At 42.1% G+C, this 17,345-nt stretch overlaps 1 protein-coding gene across 7 annotated transcripts in view; it reads left to right on the top strand.

Moving 5' to 3' along the window:
- SPECC1 (sperm antigen with calponin homology and coiled-coil domains 1) overlaps positions 1–17,345 on the top strand; it is a 269,219-nt gene that overhangs the window by 195,119 nt on the left and 56,755 nt on the right. For all 7 annotated transcript variants that reach the window (XM_058559624.1, XM_058559629.1, XM_058559631.1 and 4 more), the window contains 5 exons: positions 4,131–4,276; positions 5,430–5,530; positions 9,216–9,297; positions 12,448–12,604; positions 16,995–17,097. In XM_058559624.1, the coding sequence (XP_058415607.1) occupies positions 4,131–4,276; positions 5,430–5,530; positions 9,216–9,297; positions 12,448–12,604; positions 16,995–17,097 (589 nt within the window). The remainder of the gene's footprint in view (positions 1–4,130; positions 4,277–5,429; positions 5,531–9,215; positions 9,298–12,447; positions 12,605–16,994; positions 17,098–17,345) is intronic.

Below are 17,345 nucleotides of genomic sequence, written 5' to 3'. Positions count from 1 at the left end.
CTTATAGTCCGAAAGCTAGGTGAGTGGAGGGGAGTCCTAGGAAATAAGTTTGTATAGCACCAGGAACAGCCTGGAGCCGGGTTTCACTCAGTTGTTCAGGAAAGATCCCCTGGCAGTTGTAAGCACGTGATTGACATGACTGGTCTTCATTACAAATATTAATCTGCCAATTGTGAAGGTAGCAGTGGTGTAATGTGACATTTCCCCAATGTAGTTAACTTTTGAATACCTTAAAAATCCTGTGCACAAGAGCTCACACATGCTTGGATCAAAATAGACAGCAATACAAAGTGGTGTCCCATATGATGAAGTAAGTGCTATAGAAAACCAACAGCATTTGAAGACTATTCTGTAACCAAACAAGGAGAGCAGTGAATTAGAGAGATGAGACAACATGTTAAAAATAAAAGATAATTGCAGATATATGTGCATGTGCGTGTTTAAGTTATAGCGAAAGGCATGTAAGGCAGCCCAGCAGTCAGCGAGTAGATGGCGTGGCCCATGGGAAATACATCTCCTGCCCTGTGTTCATGCCTCAGGTGACCTCGCCTACAGCTGTTTGCCATTCTCAGATATGGGTTGCCACTTCCTAAGAGCAGTTTATTGCGTAAAAATAAGAGCAGTGAGGGGCCGGCCCGGTGGCGCAGCGGTTAAGTGCGTGGTCTCTGCTGTGGTGGCCCGAGGTTCGCAGGTTCGGATCCCGGGTGCACACTGACACACTGCTTGTCAAGCCGTGCTGTGGTGGTGTCCCATATAAAGTAGAGGAAGATGGGCACAGATATTAGTCCAGGGCCAATCTTCCTCAGCAAAAACAGGAGGATTGGCATCAGATGTTAGCCCAGGGCTAATCTTCCTCAGCAAAAAAAAAAAGGGGGGGGCAATGAAGTAAATACTAGTATTATTTTTCTTTATGTTAAATAAATTTTAAGAAGAAATACCACCAGCATTATTATTTTTATTTTAGAACCTTTATATACCTCTCACGGGACAACCATGCATTATGGAAAATTTGAGAAAGGCATGGCCACGCAGAGCTGGATTTGCATCCCAGAGTCACCATTGACAAGCCATGTGACCGTTGTCAAATTTTTTGTCTAAAATAAGGGAAAATAACTTACAGAGTTTTTGTGGAAAATTCAATTAGATAATGTTTTTAAGACACATGGTACAGTGTCAGGCATATGCAGTCGAGTTATATCATACACATACTTATTATTATCATAGTTTTACATGCTGGGAGTGGATGGAAAACACCCCTTGTTTTTGTTGTTGTTTTAAACGTGGCCCCTAAACATGAGGCAGCTATTTCATCTGACATTCAGCTTGAGAAAGAGCAAACTGGTAAATGCTGTAGGAAAACCAAACACATTAGACTTATTGGAAGATGGTATGTTGTATACAGTTGTATTTACAAAACCATGCTGTACTCTTGGGTGATTTGAGGGATTTTCCAGGCTCATTTGACTATATGTATGATTTTTATTTTACTGATAGACCTTAGAACCTAACATCTGTCTTAGGAGGCAATAGCTAGCCTTGAACAAATGTTTAACCAATAGTGGTACCTTGCAGTTTTTCCTTTATTTGTGGAATTTGGGGCATCTGTGGAAGACATGGCTGCAGTGGCGGCAGCCACACAGAGATCTGGGATCCTGGGGACCTTAGGACAGGAATGTAGAGGCACCCTCCCCACCAGACCCCTCTCCACTCCTTCCTCCTCTCCCCCACCACCCCCACCCATCCCTGGACCCAGCTTCCTGGAGATGATGCCAGCCAGTCAACTGCATATCCATGGGCCACCGGCCCCTCTGGCCTCACAATGACCTGGCTATATACTTAAATATTTCTTAATGTCCTTTATAGAGTACAGAGCTCTTATTCTTCCTTGGAACAGAGGAAATGTAATAGCTCATTTGTTGCTAGGGTTGTTCCTGGTTGATTCCAAACACTTCTAAGAGAGGCTAGTATAAGGAATTTCAAACCTATTTATGATTAAAGTACTAATAAAACCAGTGCCACTCTTAATAACTGCTTTCTTTGGTTCTTTCAGTTCAGGCTTTGTTTTGTGAATCCCTGTGCGCGCACGCACACACACACACGCACACACACACACACACACACACACACACAGTAAGGTGAGTATTTAGTCCAACAGCTTCTCTAATCCACTTAAACCACTTGCAGAGTTTTCTCGTACTGACTCTTATTGTTCTGGCCAAGCAGACTGACCATTTGGGATGTTGTCTTTGGACATCTGAAGGCAGGAGGCCTGGGGATTGGTTCTCGTAGCCTTGCTGTTTTCTTACGGAGTCCGAACAAGTCCTCCTACTTACCATTTGATGTTTTGAATCACAGAGAAACTTAGATAGCTGAGGGGAGTACCTTAGCAGAGTGGAGGATTCTCCATTTTATTCTTATTAAATCATCAAGGAATGAAATGGAAGCGAATTTTTAAAAATGACCTTCCTTTGAGCGGTGCCCTGAGTTTCTACAAGGCCCTTTGGTAGCAAGTCATTTAAATGAACTGATAAGAAAGTGGCCCGCTTTGTTCCTGACCTCCTGAGAATGGCTGGGACAGAAAGAGGAGATTTTTTTTCTGCTTATACCTATCCAGATTTTATTCTTTTTCTGCATATTTACTACGTGGTTTATACTGTGTAACACAATGGGGAAAATACAAAAGCCAACCCTGTTCAATTAAAAAAAAATTTTTTTAACTCATTCCCCTACCAATTTCTGAAATGCCTGATATTTTCTTCCAAAGAAGTCATCAGTTTGCTGATTTTTGTTTTCACTCAAATTTATTCTATTCACGTTGATTACAGAGCAACAGAAGAAAGCTTTGAGAATTAAGGAAAAATGCAACCGCAGAAGCTTATGAGTAGCTAGATTAATTTCAAAAAGATCAGTAAATAAATATTTTAAACTTCCACTGACCTTTTTAAAATATACTGCCAGAACTATTCTGTTTAAGCCATTCTCATAAATTAGTCATCTTCTTGCAAAATCGCTGTGGCAATTTGATATAATAAAAAGAGCAGTGATTTAGAAATCAGAAGATTGGGAGATCTTGTCTTGGCTCATTCACAGGGAAATTGAATGACATGCTAAAGTCCCCCAGATGAGGAAGCCATGCATGAGAGAATGAATCAGATGGTCTATCTTTAAAAGACGCTTCTATGAGTCTGCTCGAGTTTAGAATCCACGGTAAGAACTTACCAGGAAAGTTTGGGTGAGAGCAGAAGCTTCACCTCATGCAGAATTGCAGTGTTATTCTAGAGTACTATTACCATTCTCACACTTGGAGGGTAAGCAGTGTGAGAGTCAGGATTCTGTTGTACACAATGGATTGTAATCTAGTTGGTTTAGCAGAGAGGTATTAAATGGCTTGCAGGATTGTTGGGAGGGCTGAAGAAACAGACTCTAGGCTGAGCTTCCAGAAACAGCTCCCAAAGTCACAGCACAGAACTGGGCTACCAGGGGAGCTGCTGCCTCTGCCAGGGACGGGAGCCTTAAAATCAGGAAGCTGCCTGCCCAGTTGGAAAGCTACTACCACAGTTACCAGCAGTGGAAGCATCTTCCCTCTGCTACGGTCTGTCTCAACATAGTGAACGCCCTGTGCCCTGCCTCTCTTCCCCCAACTCAGTCCCGGTCCTAGTCTTGCTCACGTCCTTCTGATTGGTGGAACCCAAATCACATCTGAAATCCTAGCTGCAAGAGAGACATCCTTCCAGCCTCTATGTGCCAGATGGGGGGCGAATACATACTGACAAGCCAATCCACCAAGGACAGTAAGCGAAATATTCATGATAAGTCACATTTGTATATTTTTTTTACAATTTGCAGAGTAGAATCACATCCCTTTTGTTTAGAGCTAACGCCAAATCACTCTACATATAAAAATACTATTTCTGGCCATCCCCAAGAAAACATCTCTGATAAAAATCGAGAAAAGTTACCTACGTTATTTCCTAAAGATGCAAAGCTTTTTACAGAAAACAGGATTTTAAATTTGAGATTCTCCTTCCAGAGTTGTTTATTTTCTCCACGTTGGTTCTGTTTCCATTTGTGTCTTTTCCCCATGGAAACATCCTTCACCTTTTCAATTTGATTTGCTCTTTACCGTGCAGACCTGTGAATGCAGAGTCGGAGCACTCCGAGGTCGATGCTCCTGGCCGGTGGCATGGTGTCTATGTGAACAGAACATCTCCATCACCTTCAGAATCTGCAACCACTGTTAAGTCCCTTATCAAGTCATTTGACTTGGGATGCCCAGGTATTTAATCATTTTGTTTCATAAGCAAAACTCGAATTCAAACTGTGGCCCTATATATCAAGCCTTTCTCTACTCCGCACTGGCCCTAAGTTGATGCAACCATAAGGACTCTTTCTAGATCATTCCATGTGCAGCCACTGTATACGAGAGACTTGCTGCAGCCTGGCTGATGCTCCAGTGAGACGATGCTGGGGAGTCTGGCTCGTGTGGGATACAGTCTCCTCTTTCTCTCCACCCCTTCCTTACCTTCAGTTCCTGCCTTGCCACCTTCCTTTTCTGCCTCTGTGTCCACTATATTCAGGTCATTACTATTTGCCTTCCTACTATCTCATGAGAATTAGCAGGGTCAGCTAGAGGCTTCATCTCTTAGGAAATGAGGCATTGAATCTGTGCATCCGGCTCTCTTGTTGGTACCCCCGGCCTTGCTTATCTCGCAGCATGCTGTTAGACTTTTCTCCATCTGGTCTTGTGTGTGACTACCTGTGCTGATCTGCCATTGCTAATCTTGGTACATTCCTAGCTTTTTCTAGAAATGTCTGGCTGACTCACAAGTTGCTTTATTCACTGTTATTTATATGAGAAAAATGCATGTCTATACTCTACACACATAAATATAGTAAACAAAAGAAACCAGATGGGCATCTGTCCAAAAAAACAATATATTTCTTCCCTTGACGGCAACAAATGTGCCTGTTGTATTGGAAGACTGGAGTCATAGCTAATCCTAGGACGTACCTGGTTGTCTGCTAAAATAGTTTGCAGCTAAATTAGATTAAGATTAGACTACGAATATTGAAAGATATGAAAGCCCAGTGACTACATTCAGTCTATGAACATGGGACATGAATTGACAATAATGCTTTGTGCAAGAATTTTCCTGTTCCTTCTTGCCGTGGGTGCTTCGTTAGGTATACATTTTCTTTTTCCTCGTGTGTCTTACATTTAAGACCAGCCCCCATTTAGTTAACTCCTCCCCACTCATTCCCCAGTTCAGCACTAGTCCAGAGGAGAAAAGGATAAAAGAGTAAATGTAATACCTTATAAGCATCATGGGATACCTGTTTAGTCACCAAAAAAGTAACAAATCAGGAACTATGCTTTGCTGTTTTGAACAGGAGCAACACATAGATGTTCCCATCTCTTTTCTTGGCAGGTGGAGCTGGACAGAATATCTCTGTCCATAAGACCCCCAGAAGTCCCCTAAGTGGAATTCCAGTGAGGACCGCTCCAGCCGCGGCTGTTTCTCCCATGCAGGTACCAGAGGAGCCTGGGGTGTGTGGGTGTGGTCAGCGTTGCATGGTACCACAATGGTGTCTTACACCCAAGCAGCAAAGGAGAAGTGAAAAACAATTGCTTTATCTTTTGAGGCACACTGAACATCATTTTTAATAAGCATAAAATAATAATAATGAAATTTTCATTAAAATTACACTTTTGATGCCTGATAAAGGTCCGAGAGAGACACTGTAAACTTCATAAAATTGGTTAATAGCTTTTTCTTTGTTTCCTATAAGGTGATATTTTGGAAGTTTTCAGTTAAATAAAGACTGTAGTCTTTACTAGAAATGGACATTAAACTAGATACTTTCCTCGAAGAATTGTTTTTTAAAAATGCCCCCAGAGAGCGAATGTTTACAATTTATAAATCCTTATAAATCCTTGCACTGGATGCAACCTGCGTCACATGTGCCGTCTTCTGAAGGTTTTAGACCAAAGCTTCTTGGCATTTTCTAAGACCAGGCCTTTTGATGTGATTAATAACGTTCAGCATGCTGCTTCTGCTGAGCTGAGATTGAGGTTATTATTAACAAGTACCATGTTTTGGTGTGCTTAGTAGCTATGTATATTGTTTGGGATCTTTTAAGTTTTTTTATTTACTTTTTTGTCCTTGAAGGTATCTTCCACCACCTTATATGTAAAACCAAATAAAACAATTATTTATTTTATTATAATCGTCAAGTTTAATAAAACTGAAATAGGTCATGCTTCATTTTTACTTATTTTTGTTGAGCTATAAACACTAGTTTGTTGGTAAATGTTTAACAGCTGGCTCTTTGGGGGGGAAAAAGCCTCCATTTGTAGTGTGTGCCAACTTCTGTGGTGTAAATATTCCCATCATTGCCAACTTCAAGCTGTCTCCATGACATCAGTAATGTGGAGTTGAGAGGAGATGTGTGTTATATACTATTTCTACAGTACAGATACAGTAGGTGTAAATGACCTCAGCAGTAAAATAATTAAGAAGAATGAGTTTTGAGTATTTATTACTTTTACTTTTAATATAGTTTAATTTTAATAATGGCTATGTTTAACAACTAGCTTGCAATATGCCTGGTGATTTAACAGTTGGCTCTTATGAGCTGGTACACACCAGTGGCAGCACACCACTGGCTGTAATTCTTGTAAAGTAAAACGTACAGCTCTTTAATACATAGCTTGAATGTTTCCATATGTATATGCCCGTGTAACCAACCCCAAGATACAGCGTCTCCCACCCCTCAGAAGGCCCCCTCGTGCCACCACCAGTCAGTAATCTCTGAGAAGTAGCCATTATTCTGACCTGTCACCCAAGGTTAGTTTTGTGTGCTCTTGGACTTCATCTAAGCAGAAGCATATACTGTCCTTTCTTTTGTGACTGGTTGTATGTCTCAGCATTATGCTCATCTTCTTGCAGGACTTTGTTCTTTTTCATTGCTGTGCCGTGTTCCCCTGTGTAAATATACCACAGGTTATCCCTTCTACTGATGGTCGACTTTTGGATTACTTCCAGTTTTTAACTCTTGTGCTTATTTTAAAAGTATCTTTTCCCCAAAATTTTAGTGTAAAAGGGAAAAAGTTAAAAATCTCCCTTGCCTTCCTAGCCCCAGAAGTGACCACTGTCTGTGGCTTGTTATGTATCCTTCTAGATGTTTTTCTTTATCAGAAAAACGTGTGTGCAGGGAGGGAGAAAAAGTTTTATAAATTGAATTACACTACACGTTATTCAGACACTGGCTCATTTCACTTTGTCACTGAAATGTAGTCCCTGACGGCAGGAATTTTTATCTGTTTTGCTTGCTAGTATATCGTGTCTAGAACAGTGGCCGGCACATAGTCATATCATAGTAGAAGCTCAATAAATATTTGTTGAATGAATGAAGGAATATATCAGAGACATCTTTAAAAGTCAATATTTGGAGAAGTAATTTCTTCTTTTTTCTTTTTGGTGAAGAAGATTGGCCCTGCGCTAAGGTCTGTTGCCAATCTTCCTCTTTTTGCTGAGGAAGATTGGCCCTGAGTTAACGTCTGTGCCCATCTTCCTCTGTTTTGTATGTAGGATGCCTGCCACAGCATGGCTTGATGAGCGGTGTGTAGGTCAGTGCCCAGGATCCGAACCTGTGAACCCTGGGCCGCTGAAGTGGAGACTTAACCACTATGCCACCAGGCCCGCCCTGTAATTTATTCATTTTAAAGGCCACATAATATGCGGTAATTTATTTAACCACTCCTCTATCGATGGGCGTTTACGTTGTTTTGGATTAAATTTATTATAAAAACAATACAGTCAAAATCCTTCTACAAATGTTTGCCCACTTAAGGGACTATTTCTGTATGAGAGTGTGTCATGATTAATTTGCAGGTGTAAGAAACTACTCTAGCTAGTTAAGCAGGAAGAAATTTAATACAGGGAGGGCTGGAGGAGAAGGCTCTGGTCTGCACTGAGCTTCCAGGAAAGGTTCTCAGAACATCTCAAAGTTGGCCCATTAAAGGAACTTCTATTTCTGCCAGAATCGGGAAGTGCTTCTCTAAGTGCTGGCATAGGGTGACCACTTCTCTCAAGACCTGGGATCAGCTTTAGGACCACCCGCCACAGGTGCAGTCCCTGCCAGCATGACAGATGACGTCCTCCAGGTTCATTCATGTTGTAGCATGTGACAGGATTTCCTCCTTTTTTAAGGTCGAATAATATTCCGTTATATGTAAATACCACATTTTCTTTATCCATTCATCTGTTGATGGACATTTAGTTTGTTTACACCTCTTGGCTGTTGTAAATAATGTTACAATGAAGATGGGTGTAGAAATATCTCTTCAGGATCCTGATTTCAGTTCTTTTGGATAAATACCCGGAAGTGGGACTGCTGGATCATATGGAGTTCTATTTTTAATTTTTTGAGGAACCTCTCTGCTATTTTTCATAGCAGCTGCACCATTTTACATTCCCACCAAGAGTGCACAAATTCCAGTTTTTCCACATCCTTGCCAACATTTGTTATTTTCTGTTGTTTTTTTCATAATGGTCGTTCTAACAGGTGTGGGGTGATATCTCATTGTGGTTTTGATTTGCATTTCCCTGATGATGAGTGATGTTGAGCATCTTTTCATGTGCATGTTGGCCATTAAAAAACAGTAGTTTTCACACATATCCTTGAATATACATAGGATATTCACGAAGTTGATTAATGATGAGTACCCCGGGGAGAAGAACTGGGTGATGGGAGTGAAAGGGAGACTTTCTTGTCACTATATGTTCTTTCTGTTCCTTTTGAAGATTGTGCCAATTACGTTTATTACCTATTCAAATAAATAAGTTGTTTTAAAAGCTCCCCCCGGGCCGGCCCCGCAGCTTAGGGGTTAAGTGTGCGCGCTCCACTACTGGCGGCCCGGGTTCGGATCCTGGGCGCGCACCAACGCACTGCCTCTCCGGCCATGCTGAGGCTGTGTCCCACATACAGCAACTAGAAGGGTGTGCAGCTATGACATACAACTATCTACTGGGGCTTTGGGGGAAAAAATAAATAAATAAAATCTTTAAAAAAATAAAAATAAAAATAAAAGCTCCCCCTGGTGATTCTGATGAGTTTGAGAACTGTTGTACGCACATGTGGGCACACGCCTTGGTCATGCTGTTCCTGATGTCACAAGTTCACCTGTGCCGGTGTGCCCTTTGGTTTTTTAGAGGCATTCAACGTACAGCAGTGTTCGGCCAGCCAGCAAAGGAGTGACGCAACGCTTGGAGCTTCCGGACCTTCCCCTCTCAGGTGAATTGCTTTAAATATGAAGTACTTTTGACTTAGTTTTTTGTGGGGTGAACTTTGCTTCTTTTCTTTGCGTGAAACTGAGCTTAGAAGAATAATCAATGGCATTTATTCCAAACAGTTTGAAGCTCTAAGTTTGTGTGTTATGGACATTAGATCCTAACTTGCCTGCTAGCTGCACTCCTCAGTGTGCGTGTGTTCCAGAAAGTGTTGAACTTTGGGGGTTTTTTGTTTGTTTTTCACTGACTCTCAAGACAATATCTTATAATCTTTCAAAGTAACTATTTTAAGAAAAAATCTTATCTGATTCGGAAGGTCTATTGCTTAAGAATTCCTGAAATATGCCTCTCTTGAGATATCTGTCTGAGTGTAATCCTCTTCCTGTTATACCGTATGTTTTTTAAGTTCACGTCCTGATGAAGTGGTGTTGCCGTCACAGGCCTCACAGTGTCACGTTTTCACTCCTGCTGCGCCTCCCGTGTGATGGCTGATGTGAAGTAGCAGTCAAGGGGGACGCTCAGGAGTGGGACTGCTCGGGTTTGAATCTTGGTACTGCCACCTGCAGTCTGGCTTTGGCCTGGTTGTTCCACCTCTCTGCCATGGTTCCCTCCTCTCTAAAACAGAAATAATGCTGTCTATCTCATAGGATTGCTTCAAGGGCTGAGTGGACACGGCCCCGTGTGGGGTGAGCGCTGGAGAAGTGTTGACTGTTCTCACCTTACCTACTTGTCCTCTGCCAAATCAGTTCACACACCAGAGCAGAGAGATGTGAGCAGAATGTTAAAGTTGTCCAGGATATATACCATAGAAATGTATATATCTATCTGTATGGTCACTGTTATGAGGAGACAAAAAAGATGTAATAAATGAATTATTTACTGGTACCTGTAGGAAGAGAGAAAGCCAAAAATCTAGATCTCATAGATAGAAATCCCTTGTTTCTAAGTACAGTCATGCACCGCATAATGACATTTCGTTCAACAACGGACCGCATATACGACAGTGGTCCCATAAGATTAGTACAAATAGCCTAGGTGTGTAGGAGGCTCTACCATCTAGTTTACTATAGGTACACTCTGTGACGTTCGCATAACAAAATTGCCAGACGTCACATTTCTCAGAATGTATCCCCATCATTAAGCAATGCCTGACTGTATAAGACAACATTTCTGTAACATGCTGTGAATAAAAAGAAATTCCCAGTGTACTTCTCTTAGATTGTGGTCAAACATGGTCAGATTTATTCTTAAAATGTTGTTTCTGTGAGATAAGTTTCACTCTTGGATTGTAGACTTTCAGCTCACCACCTTATTTTTTTCCCTTCTGAATTTTGTTTTCTTTTTCATGGAATTAATAAGGATTTTAGATTTAGATAAACACAGACATTGAGAATTTAAAGATTTCCTCGGCCCATTCCCTGCATTTTACATGTCAGAGATTCAAGCCCCAGAGAGATGAGGTGATTCACAACGGCCACACTGATTTTGAGTAGCCCTGGGATCAGGATAGGATTTTTCCTGATTCTTTCTGCCTTGTTGCCTTTTGGTAATGAGGCTGGTGATTGCTCTGATTAGCAGCTTCATAAAGAAGTGATAAAGGTTTATATAGGGCTTCCAGTCATAATAGTGACTTCTAGGAAGAAGGAAATGGTGGTAGTGGGTAGTCTAAGGCCAGGAGAATAAGAAGACACAGAGGGGTGAGTGAGTCCAGCAGAGCAGGTCATTAGTCCTATGCAAGCCGAGTGCCCCTTTACAAGAAATGGAGGCGACGTCAAAGCCGAGTATTGAAAACCTGCCTGATCTGAGTTCTCCACCCTTGCTATGTAATGTAGAAGAAGGAGTAGCTTGATGTGTGTGCTGTGTGCCTAGGCGAGCTTTTTTTCGTTAATTGTGGTAAAATACCTATAAGATAAAATTCACCATGTTAACCATTTCTAGGTGTACTAGGTAGGCTTTTGGTCATAATATTTGTGTCCTCTCTGTTCCTCCAGCTTTAAAATTTCCTTTTGTGTAGAGAAACCATTCTTTTAATTGACAAGATAAATACTGATGCTGAGCCACAACAGCTGTTGCCCTGAAGTAAATGGTTCATTGTCAACGCCCCCTTTTTGCCCCCACTAGGCACCTGTCTACTGAGATGATTCTATTTACTATACAAAAAACGGATTGCACCATGAAAATTACTTGCTTTCAGGCTAGCCTTGCCAACATTGAGGTCATCAGAAGCTGCAGAAACGGGATTAATGCTCTGTTTTTGTTGTTCTCTTTAGTGATGTAAACACTGTTTTTCTCTGCTCTTCCGAGCTAATTAGCCTCACTCCCACTTTACTACCCATAATTGGTGGCTATTAGCTGTACAAATATTGTTTTCTTCCATGACTATTTATGGTGTCATAGGAGGCGACCGTGGGCTCGGCCTGGTGACGGGCCTGTTGTGTGGCATGGAGCAAGTCACTTAATTCTCTGAGCTTCCATTTCCTCTGTAAATACAACTAGACAATCTCGGAAATTTTCTCCCATTCTAAACTTTTGTAATCCTTTAAAAAATATCATCTGAAGGATTTAGCCTGTTTTGACTCAGACTAATATGACAGCAGAGAGAAGCCTTAAAAGAATTATTTTTACTTATTTCTAGTGAGCCAGGCCCTGTGATTGGAATGGCTTTTTCTCTTGTAAAATCATTATCATTCTTGGTTCCCAGCTTTTTGTCTGCTGCCACCTGTAACCTGATAATCACATTAGGCATCTTCCTGCCAGCTCGCTCTCTCAGATGCTTATCGTACGAAGTGCTTTGCCTGGGAACAGGGGTGGCTTGTGGGTGTGAGACCTGTGCAGCTGCACAAGGCTCTTAGACGGGCCTTGGTTCAATGCTATACTGGTGCCCTCTTGAAATTCATATTAATTTTTGAACAAGGGGCTAATTTGGCACTAGTCCCTAGAAATTCTGTAGTCAGTCCTGCCTGGAGAGTCCTTTCTAGAAAATACCATGTCCTTTGCATTTTTATTATTTGATCCAGAGACTGTATCTGTATATCTGTATCTCTTATATATTTGTACTTGAGAATAAAATGGGAATTGTATTGTACGTGGGAAGAAAGGGTGATGACCAAGTTCTCTTCTTCCGGAATAGATGATGCTGTTGTTGTTCACACAGATCTTCTGAAGGGAAGGGCTGAGGACCTGAAACCGGACCCTCATCTCCGTAAGAGTCCCTCACTCGAGTCGCTGAGCAGGCCTCCTTCTCTGGGCTTCGCGAGCACTCGACTGCTGAGCGCTTCCACCGGGGGCTTGAAACCACAAAGCAAACTCAGGTATCGTGCTTTCACCGGTGAGGAAGGGGAAGAGTACTGGGCTGGAACCTTGTGGTCTTCCTCCTGTGTGGTGCCCTCAGTCAGTTTACTCCTACGGATATCTCCTGAGTGAAAACGATGACACAGGACCTGCCTCCAACGCGTCTGAGAAGAGAGCACTGGACAGGAGTGCTGCCAAATGAGATAAAGGGCTGTGAGGAAGGAGGTGGAAGCAGAGGTCTGGGGGTGGTGAGCTGGATCCAGAAGACTAAGGAGAGGAAGCAGCGTTTCTTCCAGGGGCCTAAAGGTGTTGTCGTCGTGAGGAGCTGTGCACGCTGTTCAGGAACCTGTGGGGGTTTCGTGTGGATAGACGAGGCCATGGGCTTCACGAAGGCAGGGACCCTGGCGTACATACAGTAGCTCTCAGTCGATATTGGTTGGGGAGGTGGATAGAGGGCTGGGATATCACAGCTGGTAAGGCAGGTTGAGGCATGTTGCGAATGGTCTTCATTCACAACATGGTAAGAGGTTTGTACGTACTTTGGAAAGCAGTGGGAACCACTGAGTTCGTGGGATTTCGTTTTTGATTTTGAGTAGTGGTATAGTAAACAATGGTGTATAAGAAGGATTAGAGGGGCATTTTGAAATCAGTATTGAAAGAGGAGTGATGGGGGCCGGCCCGGTGGTGTAGCAGTTAAGTGCGCGCACTCCGCTGCGGTGGCGCGGGGTTCAAAGGTTCGGATCCCGGGCGTGCACGACACACCACTTATCAAGCCATGCTGTGGCAGCATCACATATAAAGTAGAGGAAGATGGGCACAGATGTTAGCTCAGGGCTAATCTTCCTCTCGTGCGTGCGCGCGCGCGCGCACACACACACACACACACACACACACACAAAAGAAAGAGGACTGATGCAGTGGGAAGGGGAGAGGACAGAGACTGTCAGGCATCGTCACCAAGGGCCTGTCTTTGCTCTCACACCTCTGCCACCACCTCCCTTTTCGGTGCTCCTGGTCACCCAGGCCACAGCAAACCTCTTTCAACTACTTCCTCACCATCCATTCACTTCCCAGCTTCTCCATGTTGGGTCAGTCTTCTAAAACACTGAGTGCATCCTGTGCAGACCCTCTCAGAAACCTCTTGTGACTCTGTTATCCACGCTTCTGTCCACACACCTCATCCTGGTCTTCTGGATTCTCCACAACCTAGCCCTACCACTGCTCACCTGCCAGAATGTCCCAGCCCTTCATTCCATCAAAGCCCGTTTTACTCCCTGCCTTTGCAGCATTTCTGACTGCTTACAAGGTTCTGGCCTGAATTGTCTTTCTTTTGTCCTTTCACACTCCTAAATACTTCTCCATTAAGGTCAAACCTTCCATGGGGTTGTAGCTAACCACTCTGGTAGCATCAACACCCCCTCTCTCTGCCTTTGGTGTCTTACACTCATCTGTGTGTTTAGTTCACTGTTGCATGGTATGCATGCCTTTGTTCCTGGGTAGGGTATAATTTAGTGGAGAGTAAATACTTCATCTTACTCTTTGGTATCTTTCTCAGCCCCTTGCGTTGTGCTACACACATAGCATTTCACTCAGTAAATACTTAGGAATAGGTAGACAGATGAATATACAGAATTGGCTACTTTAGGAGTAGTGGCTTTTTAACAAATATTATAACTACATTATGAGTATTATAAAAGGATTTTATGAAAGTCTGAAGAAGTTCAGCTCGTGTAATATCTTTGGGTGTAGCCTATATTTGGACCCAAATAGATGAAGTCATATCTTTTCAGAGGTTTAATTTAAAGCCCCAGATATTACATATCAGACTTGTTTATGTGCAAGAGATTTAAATAATCAAAACAGGTTTTAAGGACCAGAATTAGTGTTCTTCTGAAATCACTCTTTTCTTTATGCCAGAAATACATACAGAAAGGCCATGTATATATTAATATACTATTTATATTATGCCCTTCATATTGAAATCCTAAATTAGTGTAATTAATATTTCATTTTTATTTTCATGTAATTGAGATAAACCAAGACAGAATAGAAATTACTTACTTTGGAAGTTCTCATCCTATTATTATTAGTTTTTTCTTTTTGGTGATCGTATCTAGTTAACTTTATTTCTTAAAGAACACTATTTGGTAAATGTTTTAGTCATCCATTTATTTGGAAACTCTTGTCCAAACCTTCATTTCAGTCTTCTGTAATTCGTCAGGCCTAGAAGTTCGGCTCTAAGGGATGACACAAGAGCAGACATGGTAAACACAGGGAAAGTCACTGTGACTTCGTAGTGAACAGCAACTCTGACCACAGAAACCTATGGACTTGAGTTTACAAATCTGCCAGATACAAGGAAAAGCAATCTTCAAATTATACAAGAAGAATGTTAATTTAAGTATGAAGTTTTTCTAAAAATCTCTCTACCTTAATTCACGTTGCTTAAGTCTAAATCATCCTATTACTCTTTTAAAAACCATTTTAAAATATTTTTATTAAATATTAGATGATACAAAATAATAATAATAATAAAATATGTGTAAGGTGTAAAGAATAACAACACAATGGAGAGCCACCAGGATACCCACCTTCCAGCTTAAGGAAAACAAAATTATTATTAACTGTGAAATTCCCTGTCAGCCCCTCTCCGTTTGCATTACCTTCCTGCCCCCCCCAGGTCACCACTATTCTGAAGTTTATAATGCCTCTCTTTGCTTTTCTTTACAGTTTCATCATGTATGTTTGTAGCCCCAAATAACATATTTTGTATACAGTCATGCATCACTTAACAATGAGGATATGTTTTGAGAAACGAGTCATTAGGCGATTTCGTCGTTGTGCGAACATCATAGAGCGTACTTACACAAACCTAGGTGGTGTAGCCTCCTACACACCTAGGCTGTACGGGACTAATCTTACAGGACCACCATCGTCTATGCGGTCCATCGTTGACCAACACGTTGTTATGTGGTGAATGACTGGTGAATACATAATATGGTGAAACGTATTATGTATTTTTATCTTGGTGAGGAAGATCAGCTCTGAGCTAACATCCATGCCAATCCTCCTCTTTTTGCTGAGGAAGACCGGCTCTGAGCTAACATCTATTGCCAATCCTCCTCCTTTTTTTTTCCTTTTTTCTCCCCAAAGCCTCAGTAGATAGTTGTATGTCGTAGTTACCCATCCTGCTAGTTGCTGTATGTGGGACGCCGCCTCAGCATGGCCAGACAAGCGGTGCATCGGTGTGCGCCCAGAGCCGAACCCAGGCCGCCAGTAGCGGAGCGTGAGCACTTAACCGCTAAGCCATGGGGCCGGCCCCTGTTTTCTTTTTTTTTAATTAAAAATTGTTTTGCTGTTCATTCAAGTTATTGCATACATCTGTAATTCATTCGTTTTTATTGCTATATAGTATTCCATTGTATGGATATGCCACAGTTTATCCGTTTTCCTGATGATGTACATTTGGTTCTTTCCAATTTTTGCTATTATGAAAAGTGCTGCTGTGAACATTCTCATATCTGTGCCCTGATGATGTGTGCATCCAGGAGTGAATCCTGTTCCTCTTTCGTTGTTGCCTGCTGCAGTTGGTGCTCCAGAGCCGCACTGCCCTTCTCCGTGCTCTCTTCCTGCCCTCCTGCACATGGTGTCAGGAAATAGGATAGTGCTCCAAATGCTGTGGGAATATAATCCATCATGGAAGAACCTGTGCGATCTTCCATCCTGTTGTAGTATTTGGGTAATTTCAGCTAGCATAAAAATTCACGTAGATGTCTGTAGAAGATTGAGGCTGGAGCACCTCAACTCTTGCTCTTGGAATGCTAAGGTATTAATTGGTAAAATCACTTCAACTTTGGCTCATCAGCTGCTCAGAATTAGGTTAATGTACCACAAACTGAGGTGTATGATTATCACCTTTGGAGTGTGCAAAGCCCCTCTTTTGAGTCATTTTTACTGATTTTTGCCTTTCTTCACCACTCCCATCACCCCCACAAGCAGCCAACCTGGTATATTTCATACGCTCTCCTAGTCTACCTTTTATGTGTTATTTAGACATAGGTGTAGCATTGAAACACGTATGGTGTTTTTTCTGTAGGTGTCTTTTAATTCAAATGACACTGTACTTAAGTAAATAAGTAAAAAGCTAGATGGATGGAGCAACAGATGGATTAAAAAAACAAAAAACCTCTCCCCAGACTTCTGATAGCAAAGTAGCACAGTTTAATTTTTCTTTCATACCACAAGACATAATAAAAATATATTGTTAATGTGACTAATTTGGTTATTTCTGTCGAGTCTCACCAGATAATCCTAGACTTTTGCTTTTCTAATCTAGTTATTTGTTTCTTGTATATTCAAGGGTTCTGAAACTTAAACATCTTTTTACTATGTGCTCTTCTTTCTGACTAGTGTGGAAAGAAGAGATCCTCTGGCTGCCTTGGCCCGCGAATACGGCGGCTCCAAGCGCAACGCTCTGCTGAAGTGGTGCCAGAAGAAGACAGAAGGTTATGCTGTAAGTGACAGTCAGCCAGCTTCCAGCCAGCTCCGGGTGGTAGCAGTCCTGTGCCAGTATGTCTGCCATATGTGCAAATGCTTGGATGGGCCAATGTGTGTATAACTGTCCTCTTTCTATTCTCCTAGGCAGGGCTGTCAGGTAGGGTTTGCTGTCTGTGCACAGCACAGAGGCACCCGGACAAAGAGGCAAGTGGAAAGCCAGTCTGCACTCCATCCAGCAAACCATGTGCCTAAATGCAGACCTGC

This window comes from Diceros bicornis, chromosome 18 (assembly GCF_020826845.1).
Source record: "Diceros bicornis minor isolate mBicDic1 chromosome 18, mDicBic1.mat.cur, whole genome shotgun sequence".
NCBI lineage: Eukaryota > Metazoa > Chordata > Mammalia > Perissodactyla > Rhinocerotidae > Diceros > Diceros bicornis.
The sequence above is the reverse complement of the archived record's forward strand: the minus strand, read 5'-3'. Positions and strand labels throughout refer to the sequence as shown.